The 19,137-nt window shown below is 48.8% G+C and overlaps 2 protein-coding genes and 4 non-coding genes across 6 annotated transcripts; 4 read left to right on the top strand and 2 right to left on the bottom strand.

Moving 5' to 3' along the window:
• The first annotated feature begins 4,960 nt into the window (after positions 1 to 4,960).
• Positions 4,961 to 5,032, top strand: TRNAW-CCA (transfer RNA tryptophan (anticodon CCA)). Its single transcript has one exon. It is a non-coding gene; the product is annotated as a tRNA-Trp (tRNA).
• Positions 5,033 to 5,475: 443 nt separating this feature from the next.
• On the top strand, positions 5,476 to 5,557 carry TRNAS-GCU (transfer RNA serine (anticodon GCU)). Its single transcript has one exon. It is a non-coding gene; the product is annotated as a tRNA-Ser (tRNA).
• Positions 5,558 to 5,785: 228 nt separating this feature from the next.
• TRNAT-AGU (transfer RNA threonine (anticodon AGU)) lies at positions 5,786 to 5,859 on the top strand. Its single transcript has one exon. It is a non-coding gene; the product is annotated as a tRNA-Thr (tRNA).
• A 349-nt stretch (positions 5,860 to 6,208) lies between these two features.
• Positions 6,209 to 6,282, top strand: TRNAI-AAU (transfer RNA isoleucine (anticodon AAU)). Its single transcript has one exon. It is a non-coding gene; the product is annotated as a tRNA-Ile (tRNA).
• A 941-nt stretch (positions 6,283 to 7,223) lies between these two features.
• BORCS6 (BLOC-1 related complex subunit 6) lies at positions 7,224 to 9,764 on the bottom strand. The gene has a single exon (XM_053570593.1). The coding sequence runs from the start codon at positions 9,264 to 9,266 to the stop codon at positions 7,935 to 7,937; it is 1,332 nt and encodes a 443-aa protein (XP_053426568.1). The 5' UTR covers positions 9,267 to 9,764; the 3' UTR covers positions 7,224 to 7,934.
• A 756-nt stretch (positions 9,765 to 10,520) lies between these two features.
• On the bottom strand, positions 10,521 to 13,587 carry RRP36 (ribosomal RNA processing 36). Its single transcript, XM_053570601.1, is given in 1 exon segment — positions 10,521 to 13,587. A coding segment is annotated over 1 exon segment (522 nt). The 5' UTR covers positions 12,545 to 13,587; the 3' UTR covers positions 10,521 to 12,022.
• Between the last annotated feature and the right edge of the window lie 5,550 nt (positions 13,588 to 19,137).

Genomic DNA, 19,137 nt, shown 5'->3' with positions numbered 1-19,137 from the left:
GCAAGAGTGAGACCCTTTCTCTACTAAAAATTGTAAAACTAGCCAGCATAGTGGTGGGCACCTGTAGTCCCAGCTACTCTGGAGGCTAAGGAAAGAGGATTCCTCAAGCCCAAGAGTTTGAAGTTGCTGTGAGCTATGATGGTACAGCACTCTACTTAGGGTGACAGAGTGAGACTCTGTGTAAAAAAAAGCTTACTCTACACACCAGAGCTGAGAAACCAGTGTGAATAGTATTTGGTTATCATCCAATGTTATTTGAATAGAAAATAAAGGAATGTTGTTGAACCTCCCTCATTTAAAAACCAATTCCTAGGCCAGGCACAGTGGCTTATTCCTGTAATCCTAGCATTTAAAGTGGCCAAGGTAGGATTATCTCTTGAGCTCAGGAGTTCAGACCAGACTGAGCAAGAGCTAGATGTCTTTCTACTAAAAATAAAAAAACTAGCTGGGTGTTTTGGTGGGGGTCTGTACTTATAGTTACTTGGGAAGCTGAGGCAAGAGGATCACTTGAACTCAGGAGTTTGAAGTTGCTGTGAGCTAGGCTGGCCAAAGCACTCTAGCCTAGGGTAACAGAGTAAGACTCGGGTGGGGGGGGTGGTTTAACTACTTACCTTGTTTGAATAAAAATTTAACTTATCTTCATAGTTATTTTATTTTATTTTTTTACTAAATCACAGCTGTGTACATTAATGTGATCATGGGATACCATGCATTGGTTTTATGTACAATTTGAAATATTTTCATCAAACTGGTTAACATAGCCTTCCTGGCATTTTCTTAGTTATTGTGTTAAGACATTTATATTCTACATTTAGTAAGTTTCACATGTACCCTTGCAAGATGCACCTCTTTGTAGTTATTTTTATTTTTGTTTTATTCATAGTACATATTTCAATAGGGATGTACAATCAAAACAATTACTAGGGTTTTCCATTTTGTTTTCGAGACCAGGCTAGAGTGCAACAACTCCATTATAGCTTACTGTAACCTCAACTCCTGGATTCCACCAATTCTCCCACCTCATCTTCCTGAGTAGCTGGGACTAAAGGCTTGCACCCAGCTGATTTTTTAATTTTTTTTGTAAAGATAGGTCTGGGTACTGTGTCTTAAAGTTACTTCAGGCCAGATGGGAGGCTCACACCTGTTATCCTAGCACTGAGATTAGCCTACGCGACATAGATATTTAAAAAAGGAAAAAATTAGCCAGACTCAAGAGGATCGCTTGAACCTGAAGAAAAGAAAATAACCACTTAGGCATAAATCTAACAAAATGTGTACAGGATCCGTACACAGAGAACTACACTGATGAAGAAATCAAAGAAGATCTAAATAAATACATGGGGAGACATTCCATGTTTATGGATTGGAAAACTCAATATTGCTAAGATGTCAGATTTTCCCAATATGATCTTAATGAAGTCACAATCAAAATCCTAACAAACTATTTGGTACATATCAACAAAATGATCCTAGAGTTTATATGGATTTTCTTTTCTTTCTTTCTTTTTTTTTGAGACAGAGTCTCACTTTGTTACCCTTGGTAGAGTGCTGTGGTGTCACAGCTCACAGCAACCTCCAGCTCCTGGGCTTAGGGGATCCTCCTGCCTCAGCCTCCTGAGTAGCTGGGACTACAGGCACTCACCACAACGCCCAGCTATTTTTTGTTGCAGTTTGGCCAGGGCCGGGTTTGAACCCACCACCCTTGGGGGTTCAAAGGTGGGTCGGTGCCCTACTCACTGAGCCATAGGCACTGCCCCTATATGGATTTTTTTTAAATATATATTTATATATTTTTATTTTTTTGGAGACAGAGCCTCAAGCTGTCACCCTGGGTAGAGTGCTCTGGCATCACAGCTCACAGCAACCTCCAACTCCTGGCTTCAAGCGATTCTCCTGCCTCCACCTCCCAAGTAGCTGGGACTACAGGTGTCCGCCACAACGCCTGGTTATTTTTTGGTTGCAGCCATCATTGTTGTTTGGCCGGCCCTGGGCTGGATTCCAACCCACCAGCTCAGGTGTATGTGGCTGGCGCCTTAGCGGCTTGAGCCACAGGCGCCAAGCCAATATATGGATTTCTTTTGAATTTAAAATTTTACTTTTAAAAATTGTGTTAAACATTTACAGAGTCCCAAAGTAGAAATCTATAAAATAAAATATGTTCAGAGAAGTCAGGCCTCCATTTCTATCCCTCCTCCTTCCACTCCAGGTAAACCATTTAATCAGTTTTGGCTTATCCTCTCATTAAAAATAATAACACACACACCCTTACACATGTTTGATAATAGTTTTGTAGCATGTTATAGCTGAAAAGAAGGTTGGTTTTTTTTTTCAGAGACAGAGTCTCTCACTTCATTGCTCTCAGTAGAGTTCTGTAGCGTCACAGCTCACAGCAACCTCCAACTGCTGGGCTTAGGTGATTCCTCAGCCTCCTGAGTAGCTGGGGCTACAGGTGCCTGCCACAACTCCAGACTATTTTCTTTTGTTGCTGGGGCCAGGTTTGTTGTTCAGGCCAGATGGGAGGCTCGCACCTGTTATCCTAGCACTGAGATCAGCCTAGGCAACGGGGCCGCTGCCCTATCCACTGAGCCACAGGCACTGCCCTAAAAAGAATTTTTTAATGAGAGGAAGTCTTGCCTTTTTGCCCACGCTGGTCTGAAACTCATGAGGTTAAGTGATCCTCCTATCTCAGCCTCCTGAGCAAGCTGAACTAAATCTTTAATTAGCCGGCAGCGGGGGCTAACGCTCATAATCCTAGCACTCAAGGCGGCCAAGGTGGGTGGATTGCCTGAGCTCACGAGTTAGAGACCACCCTGAGCAAGAACGACACCCCTCCTCTCTTAAAAATAGCTGGGCATTGCGGTGGGCGCCCCGTAGTCCCAGTTACTTGGCGAGGCTGAGGCAAGAGAGAATGGCTTAAGCCCAGGAGTTTGAGGTTGCTGTGAGCTATGACGCTATGGCACTATCCAGGGCAAAAAAAAAACACCCCAAACAAACAAACAAAAAACCCCAAAACTCTTTAATCCTCAAGACATCTCTGAAAACCAAGCTGGGTAGGAATAACCTACGTGTTACATAATTTAAAAAGGCTCAGAAAAAGTTAAGCAAATTGCCAGTGTAACAACTAATACATGATAAAGATTGGGATTCTAAACGTTTCTCTGGAGCTAAAGCCCGTTATCTGGACACTAAATAACACCAACAGAGACTGGCACTATGAAAAAGCACCCAGTGAGCTGACAAGAAAATAGGATAGTAAGTGAAGAAAATATCTTAAGAAGGAAGGAGTAGGGCGGCGCCTGTGGCTCAGTGAGTTGGGCGTCGGCCCCATATACCAAGGGTGATGGGTTCAAACTGCAAGAACAACAAAAAAAATAGCCGGGAGTGGTGGCGGGCGCCTGTAGTTCCAGCTGCTCGGGAGGCTGAGGCAAGAGAATCTTGAAAGCCCAAGAGTTAGAGGTTGCTGTGAGCCATGTGACCTCATGGCATCTACCCGAGGGCAGTACAGTGAGACTCTGTCTCTATAAAAAAAATATTAAAAAAAAAAAAGAAGGAAGGAGTAATCAACTGTGATGAATGCTGCTGAAATGCCAAATGTGTTGTCTTTTAAACCTCACCCTCTATGAGGTAGACTCAATAAAGAAGCTGAGACACAGAGCCATATCTTTATTAACTGTCTGAGGCCACTGAGCCTGTAATGGGTCTTGAAAATCTGAGCTCTTAATAAAAAAATTATCTGAGCTCTTATCCTTCACATTCTTATCTCTCACTAGTCCTCAATAATTTGTTGTTGTTGTTGTTGTTGTTATTTGAGACAGAGTCTCAATATGTTGCCCAGAATAGAGTGCAGTGGTGTCAGCCTAACTCACAGCAACTTCCAACTCCTGGGTTCAAGGGATCCTCCTGCCTCAACCTTCTGAGTAGCTGGGACTACAGACGCCCTGGCTAAGTTTTCTTTCTTTTCTTTTTTCGTGTGTGTGTGTGTGTGTGTGTGTGTAGTGTCTTATTCTTGCTCAAGATTGTCCCCAACTCCTGAGCGCAAGCAATCCACCCGCCTAAGCCTCCCAGAGTGCTAGAATTACGGGAGTCAGCCTCTGTGCCCTGGCGACTTGTAAACATTTTATTAATTACTTATTGTGTCTTAGATTTGGCTGCCATAACAAATACCATATACTGGGTGGCTTAAACAACACATTTATTTCTCTTATTCTTGAGCTGTGGCCACCTGTAGTCCCAGCTAATGGGGAGGCAAGACAGATACGTGGATGGATTGCCGGAGGACAAGAGTTACTGTCTGTGGCGCCCAATCCTTGCTTCTCTGAATAGCCACTGCACTCCAGCCTGGGCAACACAGTGAGAAAACAAAACAAAGACAACAAACTAGCCTAGTTATACAACTGGTAAGTAGCAAAGCCTGGAATCAGCAACCTGATTCCAGAGCACACATGCTTAACAGTAGCATTCCCTTGCCTGACTTTGGAGCCCAGCTAAGTAGTTAAGGCTAAATCTCAAAGATAGTGGGCTACTAGTTTTATTAATTCACCCCACTCGTCAAGAGGTAGGAAGTTGCGCGTGTTGAGAAGGGCAGGAGAATCCTCGGCTCCCAGGTCTTTTTTTTTTTTTTTTGAGACAGAGCCTCATGTTGTCGCCCTGGGTAGAGTACAGGGGCATCACAGCTCACAGCAACCTCCAATTTCTGGGCTCAAGCGATTCTCTTGCCTTGGCCTCCCAAGTAGCTGGGACTACAGGCGCTCCCACAACAACCGGCTATTTTTTGGTTGTAGTTGGCAATGCTGTTTGGCAGGCCCGGGCTGGATTCGAACTCACCAGCTCTGGTGTATGTGGCTGGCGCCTTTAGCTGCTTGAGCTACAGGCACCGAGCCTCCCAGGTCTTGATTACAGGACCACGGCTGCATGGCCGCACAGTGGTCAAGAGGATACCCGGTCAGCTATAAGGCCGGCCGACCTCGTGGCGCAACGGTAGCGCGTCTGACTCCAGATCAGAAGGTTGCGTGTTCAAATCACGTCGGGGTCAGTTTTTTTTTTCTAAGACTTAAGTTGTTTTTATTTAATTCCTCTTATTTTCGACTGTGGTCGAACCCAGCGCTCGGGTCAGAGAAGCAGCGGTATGTCTCAGGAGCGGGAAAGGCTTTCTGGCTCGAAGTCCTGAGGCCGCCCGGTCGGAGGATCCCAGTAATTTCGTAGGGGGCTTTTGCGGCGGATCCGGGCAACTTAATTCTGGGCAGATATCGGGACTCCTGCGGACAAACGGAGCTCCGTACCGCTCAGCCCACAGGGAGGAGGGGCAGGTCGCTGCAAACAGGCGAGGAGGTCGCTCAGTCTCCGCTCTGCAAATCCACAGACGCAGTGCTGGGCAGGCTTCCTGCGAATGCTCTTCCTTCACAACCGAAGCGGCCCCAACAGGCAGGATGTGAGAATTCAATTCCCAGGGAAGACAGCCTGAGCTCTTTTCCTGTAGACGAGGTGGCCGAGTGGTTAAGGCGATGGACTGCTAATCCATTGTGCTCTGCACGCGTGGGTTCGAATCCCATCCTCGTCGGTACGTGGTTTCTGTACTCTGTTCTCTCAATTTTATAGTCTCAGGCTGCCCCAGTGCCGATCAGTCGCCATGTCTCCCTCACGCTCTTTCGCTCTTCCAGTGTTGTCTTTCATCCTCTCTTTTACTTTATTCAGCATGCTCTCAAGTCCTAAAGGGTTCTTGTATAATGGCTCACCTGCCATGGAGCTGACTTGGCCTGGGAAATCCGGTAGCGATGCCTTCGCGGAGGGCGCCGTGGCTTAGATGGTTAAAGCGCCTGTCTAGTAAACAGGAGATCCTGGGTTCGAATCCCAGCGGTGCCTCTGTTCATTCACTGCTTTTGCATATCCTCTGCAAGGAGAGCCAAAGAACCTTGCTGCATCCGACCTATATTATTTCCCATGAATCCATTCTCACAGAATCCTCCAGGTGCCCTCCGGCATCTTGACGTCTTGTGGCTCTCAAGAACACCTCAAATTTGCGCCTCAATGTGCAACCAAGCACCGAAGTCGCATCGTCTGTTTCAGTATCGCAACCTGGTCGTCACTTTCCTAAATAGTTCTCTAGTCAGTTTTTGTATTCTACCTTTTTGTCTCCTACCCAAAATAAACTCCTGAGGCTAAACAATAATGTAACTTTACATAGCTTTATATCAACCTGCTAGCGTCAGCTGGCCGGTTAGCTCAGTTGGTTAGAGCGTGGTGCTAATAACGCCAAGGTCGCGGGTTCGATCCCCGTACGGGCCACGAGTGGCATTTTGGAATTTAGTGATTCTACTTAGTTTTTGAGACATTAGAGAAACTTAACTAGGGAAAGCTCAAGAAGCAACGTTTCCCACCCCGGAACATTTCTTACCCATTAGAGAAACATGTTGGAGTTCAGTCTAAACTAAGAGTGTCTTGAGAAGGATAACTGTAGAGAAACCAGAGTTTTCTGTGATCTGTTTCTAAATTTTATGACTATAACATAAACAGCTCCTGAATTTACTATGTGAATTGTAAACAGAGTGCCAGGGTTTGGGTCAAGTTTTTCTTTTTCTTTTTTTTGTAGAGACAGAGTCTCACTTTATGGCCCTCGGTAGAGTGCCGTGGCCTCACACAGCTCACAGCAACCTCCAACTCCTGGGCTTAAGCGTTCTCTTGCCTCAGCCTCCCAAGTAGCTGGGACTACAGACGCCCGCCACAAAGCCCGGCTATTTTTTGGTTTTGCAGTTTGGGGGGCCGGGTTTGACCCCGCCACCCTCGGTATATGGGGCCGGCGCCTTACCGACTGAGCCACAGGCGCCACCCGGGTCAAGTTTTTCTTAAAAATATTACACATGGGACTGATCAGCAGTCTGTGCGAAATGGTCAAGAATGGAGCTGACAAGTTGTTCCCAGTCTTCCTCCAGAGCCAAGATGTCAAATCCACCCAGCCCCTGCCTATCCATCAGGACCTGAGAAGACAACCCCTTCCCTTCCTCTTCTAGATCACCTGGATGTGTTTCTGCTTTAACTGGATCTCTTAGCCCCTGTGAATGATTATCTGTGTCACATCTCCCCTCAGATCCACTGCCTAAGACCAGGACTCCCATATCCTTCCCCATCAAGCCTGGGACCCTCACCCCACTCCCAGCAGGGGTCAAAAGATAGATCCTTTTTTGGCTCATGAATCACTGCAGACCCACACAGACACAGCCTCAGCCTTAGCAGCAGCAGCACTTTAATTCCACAAAAACTCAGAAAGCCAAAACTGATTAGAACACTCCACAACAGGTGGGCTTCAAAACCAGCAACAATTCTACGTGAACCCTGAGAGCAGTGAGACACCTCCCACCTCACTCCCTCCACCAAGCAATGCATGCCTCCCAGCTCCACCTGGTTGGGGAAGTGGTATGGTAGAAGCCAGAGGGCAGAAGCAAGAGGGTATCCATCTGCAGGTGTGCATCCTTGCCTGGATGGTGATGGCCAAAGACCACTCAAACTCCCCCAGCCCCTAGCACCTGAGATACGGCCTTTGGAGTCAGGATGGTGACAGTGGGGGCTGGGCCCTCCTCTGCTCCCTTCTCTTGATCACATATGGGAATCATCTCCTCACCTTCAAGCCAAGACCTAAACCTCTGTGTTCTCAGGGATGGTGCTCTAGCTAAAGAGGAGAGTTGGAAAAAACAGGGTAGCTGCAGACGGCCAACTGAATAGAAACAGCAACACCCCTTCCCACGAGGAGAGCCTTTAGGACTTCCCGATATACACCTGACTAGCGCCCAGCGGATGGGCATCTGCCAGCTAAACGCATTTGGAAGAGCCTCCAACACATAGGCCTCCCTCAGCCAGCAGTTCCCACCAGGGCTCCTTAAAGAGTCCTTAGGGCTCTACTGGGCCCTGCCCTGGCCAGGCCTGACATCTCCTGCCCACCCTGGTCACTTGCATAGGGCCTCCAACACCTCCAGAGTGCGTCGGATATCCCGGATTTGGCGCGCCAGTCCCTGAACCGGCTGCAGAGCCCGCTCCAGCTCCTCGCAGCGCGCCAGCAGAGTGTACATGCCCTTGATGCTCATGTCCACGGCTTCTCCTAAGGAGTCCACGGCGTCGCGGTAGGTTTGAATGCAGCCCACGCTTAGCGCTGTCAGCTCCTGCACCGCGCCGCCCAACCCGCGAAGTAGACGGTCCACCCGGCCGCCCAGCTCCCGACTCAGCCGCTCCAGATCCCGCAGCACGTCGGGGTCGATGGGCGGGATGACTGGTGTAGATGTGGGTGTGGGTGTGAGTGCAGGCGTTGGGCTGGGCCGCACAGGGGCAGGGGGCAGGGACGGAGGGACGCCGCTCAGACGGATCTTAAGTTGCAGGTTGTTGGCGACAAAGTGGGTGAGGTCTCCGTGGCGACTCACTGTGCCCTCGAGCTCCAGGGGGCTGGAGATGGTGGCCCGGCGTCCGCCGCCGGCTCCGGACTCTGCATTCCCTGCGGACCCGGCGCCACCGCACGCCCCACTCAACCCGTCCAGGCTGCGGCTGTCCTGAAGGCGACTAGAGAACGAGCGGCCACCCCTGCCTGCCTCCTCATCATTGTCTTCCTCTTCCTGCTTCTGCTCAACATTCATCCCGCCGCTTCCCGGGCTCCCTAGACGGCAGACCCGCTCGGATGCAGGCTTGTTCCCGGGCGGTTCAGGGTCCTTGTGCCGGGAGTACAGGGGCGGGTTGTGCTCTGCACTTGGTGCCCCTCGGCGGCTCCCAGCCCCAGACCGCGTCCCTTGGGGCCCAGGCTTGTCCTCCCGAGAGTTCTGTTCCTGCCGGTGGACGACGCTGCAGCTCGAAGTCTTCGAGGACGCCCTGGGGTGGCGGCTTGCGCCCCCAACGTTCTCGGCCTCTTCCTCCCTGGACACCTGGAGGCCTGAGGGAGGCTCAGAGGGCGTTCGGCCTGGTCCGCTGCCGAAGATCGCGGCCTGCTGTTCGGCTGGAGCCAGAAGGTTGACCTCGGGCCGAGGCCGCCCCCGAGACGACTCCATACTGCAGGTGGGGGCCAGAACCCAGGAATTGGATCGCGGGTACTCCGGGGGCAGTGGCGGCACCTTTAAGGGGCGTTGGTAGAGACGAGCCGATTGGCAGCAGGCTGACAATGATAAGGACAGGAAGAACACTTTGATTGGTCCTGGCCACCAGGAAGTCCCGGAAGAAGAGCTGTTATTGAACAGCCGAACACATGTGAGATCCAGCCCGGTAGCGAGAGGAGGTGACAGCTCGGCGTATTGACCCATCTTTTCAGACCAGTGAGGGGGCAGATCTTAAAGTCCTAGGTCCCAAAATACCAGAGTCCCGCGGGGGCAGGACTCAGATTCTCCGCCCAATCATTGTCCCTCCCACAGTTACTGCTTAGCGAACCCACCAAATAGGAACAACATTTGGGGTTCCTGGAAATGTTCTTGGGATGGAAACAGTATAATCTGCTCGGACCCTAGGGGTTGAGCTGCTCCTAGTTGACTAAAAGTGAAATCAGAATTCTGAGCGTGAGCGTGAACGGCTGGTTCCTTCTTGCTGAGTTGACAGACCTAGCCGTTGAACTGCCCAGAGTGACTCACTGTGGTCAGTGCAGCGGGCCTGTGGACTTTCCTGTGCTTTTGCTACTCCATTCTCTGTGTTTCCTGCCCCCTCCACGTTGAGAATCTCTTCCCTTGGAGGATGGTGTGTGATTATGTCGTGAGGTACAATATTCAACAAATGAAATGATCACAAATTTTGGTATGTACTACATAGGAAATAAAGTGTCATGATTGAAAATACTGAGCACTTTCGTTGCTGATAGCGCTCGCGCAAACATGGTAAACGTTCCTAAAACCCGCCGGAATTTCTGTAAGCAGTGTGGCAGGCACGAGCCCCATAAAGTGGGAGCAAGGACTTTGAGAGGAGGTGACAGCTCGGCTTATTAGCGTTATGATAGGAAGCAGAGTGGCTATGGTGGGCAGACTAAGACGATTTTCTGGAAAAAGGCTAAAACTACAAAGAAGATCATGCTAAGGCTTGAGTATGTGGAGCCCAACTGCAGATCTAAGAGAATGCTAGCTATTAAGAGATGCAAGCATTTTGAACTGGGAAGGAGATAAGAAGAGGAAGGGCCAAATGATACAGTTCTAAACATCTTTTATCATGAAGACAATAAAATCATGAGATTAAGTTTAAAAAAGTAACTGAGCAGGCACTAGTTTAGATAATGGGTCAGAAAATGTCTCTTTGATGAAAAGACTTTTAATTGAAAAGCAGAAGAAGCCAGACATCTAATAGGCACAGGGAAGGACAACTTAGAGTAAGTCTCAGAGACAAAGAAGGCTTGATATATTCAAGAAACTGGAGTGGGAGGGCAGAGACATTGAGGCTAAAACAAAACCATAAGGGGAAGGACTTCAAACCATGGGACTGAAGAAGCAAGCAAGGGCCACATCATGCAGGGCCTTGTCATTCCTGTTAGGAATGGAGATTTCTTCTAAGTGCATAGAACCTTCTGGAAAGCTTGCATATTGCCACATGCAGCCAACGCTTTGGGGAGATGGCTCACAGCTGGAATCCCAGCGCTCAGGAAGGCAGACACAGACCGATTGCGTGACCTCAGGAGTTGGAGACCAGTCTGAGCAAAAGTGAGACCTCATCTCTAAAAAATAGCCAGGCATTGTGGCAGGCACCTATAGTCCCAGCTTCTTGGAAGGCTGAGGCAAGAGAATCACTTGAGGCCAAGAGTTTGAGGTTGCTGTGAGCTAAGATGCCCCGGCACTCTACCAAGGGTAACAAAGTGAGACTCTGTCTCAAACAAAAAACAAAAAAACAAAACAGGCTTGGTGCCTGTGGCTCAAGTGGCTAAGGCGCCAGCCACATACACCTGAGCTGGTGGGTTCGAATCCAGCCCAGGCCCCGCCAAACAATAATAACGGCCAGGCATCGGGGCAGGCGCCTGTGGGCTCAGCTACCTGGGAGGCAGAGGCATAAGAATAGCTTGAGCACAGGAGTTTGAGGTTGCTATGAGCTGTGATGTCACGATACTCTACCCAGGGTGACACTTGAGGCTCTGTCTCAAAAAATAAATAAATAAATAAATAAAATATAAAATACTACAAATGTATAAATGTTTCAGTCAGCTGGGCTCAGCATCTCCATATCTTTTCCCAGAAGAATGTCAAATAGGACAGTTTTCTCCCCATCCCACCCAAAGGGCATGTATTCTCTGCAGAATTTGTTGAGTGGGATATGGGATGGCCTGTAGGGTTTATGTGCCATGTAGAATTATGTCACATTTTTGCATTACAGTTGGGGGGTGGCGCTTGCTCTGGATAGTTGGAATTTTCTTTTCTTTTCTTTTTCTTTTTTTTTTTTTGTGTGTGTGTGTAAAAAGAATGTTTATGAAGTGCATAAGTCCCAGCCCTGGGAATCACAAAAAGTCTCCATGGCCTTCACTGGCCTCAAGGTGACTCACTGGCTCCTTTTCTTCTGTACCAGAATCATTAGTTTAAGGCAAGGATAGAAGAAAGTCACAAGGACATAATGAACCAGATCCAAGCAGAGGCAATGTGGCATGGCAGAAGGCTACAATCCTCTCACCTGGGCCTCCCAGAGTGCTAGGATTACAGGCATGAGCCACTGTGCCTGGCCTGAGTTACTCTTGGGCAGTCCAAGAGCCCTCTAGCCTTCTCTGAACCAACTTAGTTCAAAAGCAGCTGTGATCCTTGCTCTTGAACTGGAAGGAATCAGGAAAACAGGCCAAGCCCAAGACTGTTCCCATAGATCCATGTCTCTTTGAGGCAGTGGAAGAGCAGAGAACAGTTCCTTAATACTCTTTGTTCAAAGGGAGCTGTCTCTTGTCCTTGCCTACATCCTGCATTTTGGTGCCTCTTTTGACTCAAGAAGCTCTCCAGCTTCCTTCTGCATCTCAGCTCCTTGAAATTCTCAGCTAGGGCCAACTGGTGCTGCTCAGCTTGACACTATAGCCTCCACACTCCTGTACCAGTAACTGGCCTGCAACAGTTACGTCTCACTCACATTTCTTTAGGAAGTATGGCCGATGGCCCTCTTGGGCCTGAGCCCACCGATCATGCTTCAGGGCCAGGCGCAGCTCCTGCTGCTGCTTTCGTTCCTGCTGTGCCATTTCTTGCTGCTCCATTCTCTGAAGCATCTGCTGCAGCTTCTCGTGCTGCTCTCCTGAATGGTGCTTCTTCAACTGCTTTTTCACAAGCTCTCTTTCTTTGGCTCGGATGTCATCCAAGAATTGGTCTGTTTTGTCAAACACCTCAGGATTATATTACTCTGACAGATCATCAAACTGGGGGTCCCGGGCAATCTTTTTACAGGTGGGGACAATCTGCCATAAAAATGTCTTGGCTGACATTTCCAAAGGCCTGTGCTTATCTGCAACACCAGGACTTTGGACAGGTGGTCTAGAAACCAGTTTCTTAGTGCTGTTTGCAGTTATCAACTGTTTGTAGGTCTTAGTGCCCACTTGGCTCTGCAATTCTAACCGCTCCTTAAATGACATGTTTGATGTACCTGATGTCATGGGGCAAACAGGACTACTGAATCACAGCCAATTTGCACAGAGTCTTCAGACTAGTGCTAAGTCCAAAATTTGTAAGTCAGAATAATTTATTTGGTCAAACTCATCTCCCAGGCCTTCCTCAGGAGATGGACTGGTACCTCAAAAGAGGACAATCTTGTCACCAACAATACAGAAGCACTGGTGCCAGCAGGGACATGGTCCCTTTCCCTTCGGTTCAATCTTTTTCCAAGTGAAGGACACAGGGTTAAACTTCCAAAGGTCATGGAAGTGCCGGTTCACCATTGCATTATAGCCATCAAAGATGTACAGCTCCCCACTGTAGCCAAAGGCTGAGTGGCTCCTACCCCCCTCAGGCAGCACTGGGGTGGGTGGAAAGTCTAGCCAGGCCTCAGTTCTGGTGTCAAAGACGCAAATGCAGTTGCAATAAATCTCATTGTTAGAATGGAATGGCCCAAAGCAGTCAGCACGGCCCCCAAAGACATATATGTGACTGTCCAGCATTGTGGCTGAGTGGAAGTCCCTCCGCATGCAGGGTTGCCTTTTGTACAGATAAGGGTCCAAGTCATGGTGCTGGTATCCAACTTGTGAATGTCATTGGAAAAGCAGTCCGCCAGCTGTTCCTAGCCCCAGAAAATGTACATGATCTTGCCCAGCACACAAGTTGAATGTTCATCCCAGGCCCCAGGAATTGTTCCTGACATTTGAGGTATGGACAATTTGTGAGGACAATTGACATCAAAGACATATAGCACATTGCAGGCCCCTTTGGTGTCATTCTGCCCGCCCCACAGGGAGACTGTGTTGTCCATGAGGATGGTTGAGTGTCCATACCACATGTAGGGGACCTCAGGAGCCTGTCCGCAAATGGTGGGCCTCCCTGGGGGCAGTTTTGTCCAACTCAATGACACTGCATTGAAAATGTGCACATCTATCTGAGCAGTGTCTCATAGTCTTCACCAGAGCAGTAACCCCGGAAGGAGTATACCCAGTGCCCAGCAGCCACTGCAGCATGGTTCACCCTGCGGGGCTGTCCTGCAGATGCACTGTCCACCTTAACATCCCCTGGGCCACTGGTTACAGCAACATCCCCCACACCCGGTATGGCCTGTTGCCTGGCTGCCTAGTGATAATGGGTACATGTGAGGGCTCTTTCAGGCAAATCCTCTTGCAACAGGCAATGCCTTTGCTGCCAGGCACTTGCTTGGGTTTGGGTGGATCATCTGCTCCCTGTTCAAGAAGCCCTGAAATAGCTCTAGCAGGAAGCTACTCTCACTTCATTATTTCTGGTCTCAATCCGAAATATCTTGGATCTGGGCTGCCAGGCCGGGCCGGGGCGGGGCCACGGGTCCTCGCGCTGCCTGCAGCCTAGAACCCGTTGCGCGCCAACCGACGTCTGGGTGGGTCCCCAACCAGATAAACACAGCCAGGCTCGGTCCTTCCGGCGGCTGCTGTCTGCGCACGTGCAGTCAGACCTAAGTGCCCGAGACCTTCTGGGACTTGTAGTCCGCAGCTTTCCGGAGGGACGTGAGGGTTGAGAAGGGGGCTAGAGCCTAAGGAGAGATTCTTGGGGATGGGAGCTGGGTTTTGTAGACGCAAAAGGAGACCACAGGGAGCTGGATGAGAATGAACGTGGCGCTGGTTCCTTCCAATCCTATTATCCTCCTACCTCCTTGCTCTTACAGCCCCTGCCGAATGGCAGCAGTAGTTTTAAGGGGAGACACCATAGGCCCTGAGCGTATCTTCCCCAATCAGACTGAGGAACTGGGACCACATCAGGGACCTTCAGAAGGCACTGGGGATTGGAGCGGAGAGGAGCCTGAAGAAGAGCAGGAGGAAACGGGAGCTGGCCCAGCTGGCTACTCCTGCCAGCCCCTCAACCAAGATCCTGAACAAGAAGAGGTGGAGCTGGCACCAGTAAGGGATGGAAAAGATGTAGTCGCTGAGATCCAGGATCGGTTCCAGGTATGGTGGAGGAGGGTGTTCCTGAGTAGGCGAAGCTGGGATTTTTTTTTTTTTTTTTGAGACAGAATCTCACTATGTTGCCCTCAGTAGAGTGCCATGGCATTACAGCTCACAGCAACCTCCAACTCTTGGGCTTAAGCGATTGATTCTCTTGCCTCACCTCCCAAGTAGCTGGGACTACAGGCACCCACCACAACACCCGGCTGGCCCCAGGGTTGGGTTTGAACTCGCCATGGTTTATGTGGCTTATGCCTTAACCACTGTGTTGCGGGTACCAAGCTGATAGTTGGAATTTTCATCAATGAGGAGATGATGCCTTTAAGAAAAGTCTCTGGCCAAAATGTGGAAACAGCCTAAATGCCCACCAACCCAGGAATGGATTAACAAACTGTAGTATATATATATATATCATGGAATACTACTCAGCCACTAAAAGAGATGGAGACTGTACATCTGTTGTATTAACCTGGATGGAAGTGGAACACATTATTCTTAGTATAGCATCACAAAATGGAGAAGCAAGAATCCTATCTATTCAATTCTGATTTGAGAACAATTAATGACCTAGTATAAGGTGGGGGTTGGGGGATGGGGAGACCAGAGAAAGGGAAGGAGGCGGGGTGGGGGGGTCACGGTGTGTGGTACACCCTTTGGGAGTGGGATACAATTATAAGAGGGTCTTTATCTAACAAATGCAATCAATGCAATCTGGTTTTTTGTACCCTCAATGAATCGTCACCTCCCCCCCAAAAAAGTCTCTGAGGGCTGAAACACAGATCATTGATACTTACCATGCCTCAAAGTAGGCAGGAGAGCAGTATTCTACAGATATGAAAGAACAAGTACAAAGGCATTGATTGGAAATACATTTGGTATGTTCCAGGAAAAGGAAGGAGGCCAGTGCTTTAATGATGGAAGTCCTGGAAAAGCAGTCAGAGATGAGCTTGGACTCATCTCTGAAAAGAAGCAGGAGCCAGACACCTTCTAAGCACATAATAAAAAAGGCCGGATCAGGCAGCGCCTGCGGCTCAGCTGATAAGGCGCCGGCCCCATATACCGAGGGTGGTGGGTTCAAACCCGGCCCCGGCTGAACTGCAACCAAAATATAGCTGGGCGTTGTGGCAGGCGCCTGTAGTCCCAGCTACTTGGGAGGCTGAGGCAAGAGATTCGCTTAAGCCCAGGAGTTGGAGGTTGCTGTGAGCTGTGTGATGCCATGGCACTCTACCGAGGGCCATAAAGTGAGACTCTGACTCTACCAAAAAAAAAAAAAAAAAAAAGGCGGATCAAGTAATCCTAGCACTCTGGGAGGCCAAGGCAAGTGGATTACTTGAGCTCAGGAGTTCCAGACCAGCCTGAGCAAGAGTAAGACCCCTCTCATTTCTATAAAAATGAAAAACAGGGCAGCGCCTGTGGCTCAGTGAGTAGGGTGCTGGCCCCATATACTGAGGGTGGCAGTTCAAACCCGGTCCTTGCCAAACTACAACAAAAAAATAGCCAGGCATTGTGGCAGGCACCAGTAGTCCCAGCTACTCGGGAGACTGAGGCAAGGGAATCACCTAAGCCCAAGAGCTGGAGGCTGTTATGAGCTGTGACTGTCACAGCACTCTACCGAGGGCAACAAAGTAAGACTCTGTCTCTAAAAATAAATAAATAAACAAATAATAAATAAAGGAAAAACTGAGGCAAGAGGATCACTTGAGCCCAAGAGTTTGAGGTTGCTGTGAGCTGTTACAGAGTGCAAGATTAAAAGACCACCAAGGACACCAATTAATTGATGCCAATTTAGGAGTCTTTATTAGGTTGACCAACCGACTGCCCCTTTACGTGGATACAGAGGGAACAGTACTGGCCGTGAAGAGGGAAGGGTTTATATAGGGTAAAGTATCTATACTATCAGGGGCTACGTTCAGTTTGGCAAGAGAGCAAGCAACTGGCTGTTTGTAATTGGTTTGTACAGAAACAGAAGCAGTTTATGGCACTTGCAGTTACATAGCAGTTTACACAAGAGGGAACACAGAACGATTATATAAGAGAGAAAACAGAACAATTATACAAGGGGGAAAACAGAACGATTTTTTTTTTTTTTTTTTGAGACAGAGCCTCAAGCTGTCGCCCTGGGTAGAGTGCCGTGGCATCACAGCTCACAGCAACCTCCAACTCCTGGGCTCAAGCGAATCTCCTGCCTCAGCCTCCCAAGTAGCTGGGACTACAGGTGCCCGCCACAATGCCCAGCTATTTTTTTGGTTGCAGCCATCATTGTTTGGTGGGCCAGGGCTGGATTCGAACCCGCCAGCTCAGGTGTAATGGTGCCTTAGCAGCTTGAACCACAGGCGCCGAGCCAAAAACAGAATGATTTTAAACTAGACGCTGGGTCAAATGGTTAGAATAGGGTCAGTGAGGCGGCCGGCTTCCTGTTGCTCATTACCTCAGTTTCCCATTTCTAATTTTTAACTCTCCTTACTTCCTTATGGGGGTATACTGGGGCCAAATAAGGAGGGGGGGGGGTTCTTTCACTTCACTATGATGTCATGGAACTCTACTGAGGGTGAAAAAAGTGAGTCTGTCTTAAAAAAATGAAAGGGCAGATCCCTTAGGACAGGGGTTCTCAACTCCACAGAATCACCTGGGGAGTTATCAAAAAAATGGATATCCCAACTTCACCCCAGACCAATTAAGTCTGAATTTCTTAGGGCAAGGCCTGAGAGTTCTATTTTCTTTTTAAGTCCTCCAGATGGTTGTAATGTGCATGCAGGCTTGAAAACCTCTGAGATAGGACCTTACCAACCATGGCAATGAGTTCAGATTTTATTCTAAGTACAACAGAAAACCAAAGGAGGATCAGGGGAATGATATCCTCTGACTATAACTGTGCAGAATGGACTCTAGGAGGCAGGAAGAGGCAGGGAGAATAGTTAGGAGGTTGTTGCCATCACCCAAACCAGAAAGAATATTGGCTTGAACAACTGTGCAAGTGAGAGGTTTGGCCATAATGAAGGTGGGGCTGAGATTGCAGTAGGAAGCTCTGGGGAGGTGGGGAAGAAAAGAGAAAGAAACTAGGAATGATTCCTAGGTGCTTTTTGTTTGTTTGTTTTCTTTTTGTTTTTTTGAGACAGGGTCTTCTTCCACCACCTGGCTACTAGAGTGTAGTAGTGTCATCATAGCTCACTGCAACCTTAAACTCCTGGGCTCAAGTGATCTCCTGATTCAGTCCCCCCAAGTAGCTGGGACTAGAGGCACCACTATTACTGGCGAATTTTTCTTTCTTTCTTTCTTTTTTTTTTGAGACAGAGCCTCAAGTTGTCACCCTGGGTAGAGTGCTGTGGCATCACAGCTCACAGCAACCTCCAACTCCTGGGCTCAAGAGATTCTCCTGCCTCTGCCTCCCAAGTAGCTGGGACTACAGGCGCCCGCCACAATGCCCAGCTATTTTTTGGTTGCAACCGTCGTTGTTTGGCGGGCCTGGACTGGATTCGAACCCGCCAGCTCAGGTGTATGTGGCTGGCGCCTTAGCCGCTTAAGCCACAGGCACCAAACCGAATTTTCCTATTTTTTGTTGAGATGGGGTCTTGCTCTTGTTCAGGCTGGTCTCAAACTCCTAACCTCAAGGGATCCTCCTGCCTCAGCCTCCCAAAGTGCTAGGATTACAGGTAGCACTCTGCCTGACCAATTCCTAGGTTTTTGACCTTAGTAACTAGGTGGTATTCATTGAGATGGGGAAGATATTATTTTTGGTTGGGGGGGGGAGCAGTGAATCAAGAGTATAGTTTGGCTCGGTGCCCCTAGCACAGTGGTTATGGCACTGGCCACATGCACCGAGGCTGGCGGGTTTGAACCTGGCCTGGGCCTGCTAAACAACAATGACAACTGCAACAACAATAAAAAAATTAGCTATAATTTTTTTGTGGCCAAAAACCACACACACACAAAAAAAAATTAGCTAGGCTTTGTGTTGGATCCCTGTAGTCCTACCTACCTGGGAGGCTGAGACAAGAGAATTGTTTAAGCCCAAGAGTTGGAGGTTGCTGTGAGCTGTGATTCGATGGCACTCTACCAAGGGTGATGTGATAAGGCTGTCTCAAAAAAAATAAATAAATAAAAGTATTGTTTTAGGAATGCTCATTCTCTTTCTTTTTGGCTGGGGCTGGGTTTGAACCCACCACCTTCAGCATATGGGACCAGCGCTCTATCCCTTAGAGCCACAGGCGCTGCCCCAGCATGCTCATTTTGAGAAGCCTATTTAGATACACTGAGTGGAGATTGCAAGGCGGTGTCCATCTCAAGCTTGGTAGAAAGGTTGAGATGAGAGGTATATATATGGGAGTCATATTAAAAGCTATGACATGGAATGCGATCAATGAGTCTAGATGGGGAAGAAAAGAGAACCCAGCACAAAGTCCCTCCAGGTCCATCATCAGGGCTCAGGGGACCCACCCAGCTCAACAGACTTAGAGGAAGCAGTTAGTCAGCAAGGCCAGGAGGAAAACAAAGACAGTACTATTCCCCAGAGGTGAAAGGTGGGGAGGGAGGTATTTTTAGAAGAGAAGGTCACTCAAGTTGAATGTGGTTGGTAGGTGAGGTCAGAAAGGCCCATTGGATTTGACTGGAGTGGTTTCAGTAACTGAGAGGCAATG

Source organism: Nycticebus coucang, chromosome 18 (assembly GCF_027406575.1).
Source record: "Nycticebus coucang isolate mNycCou1 chromosome 18, mNycCou1.pri, whole genome shotgun sequence".
Taxonomy (NCBI): Eukaryota; Metazoa; Chordata; class Mammalia; order Primates; family Lorisidae; genus Nycticebus; species Nycticebus coucang.
This window is presented reverse-complemented; position numbering and strand designations above follow the sequence as displayed.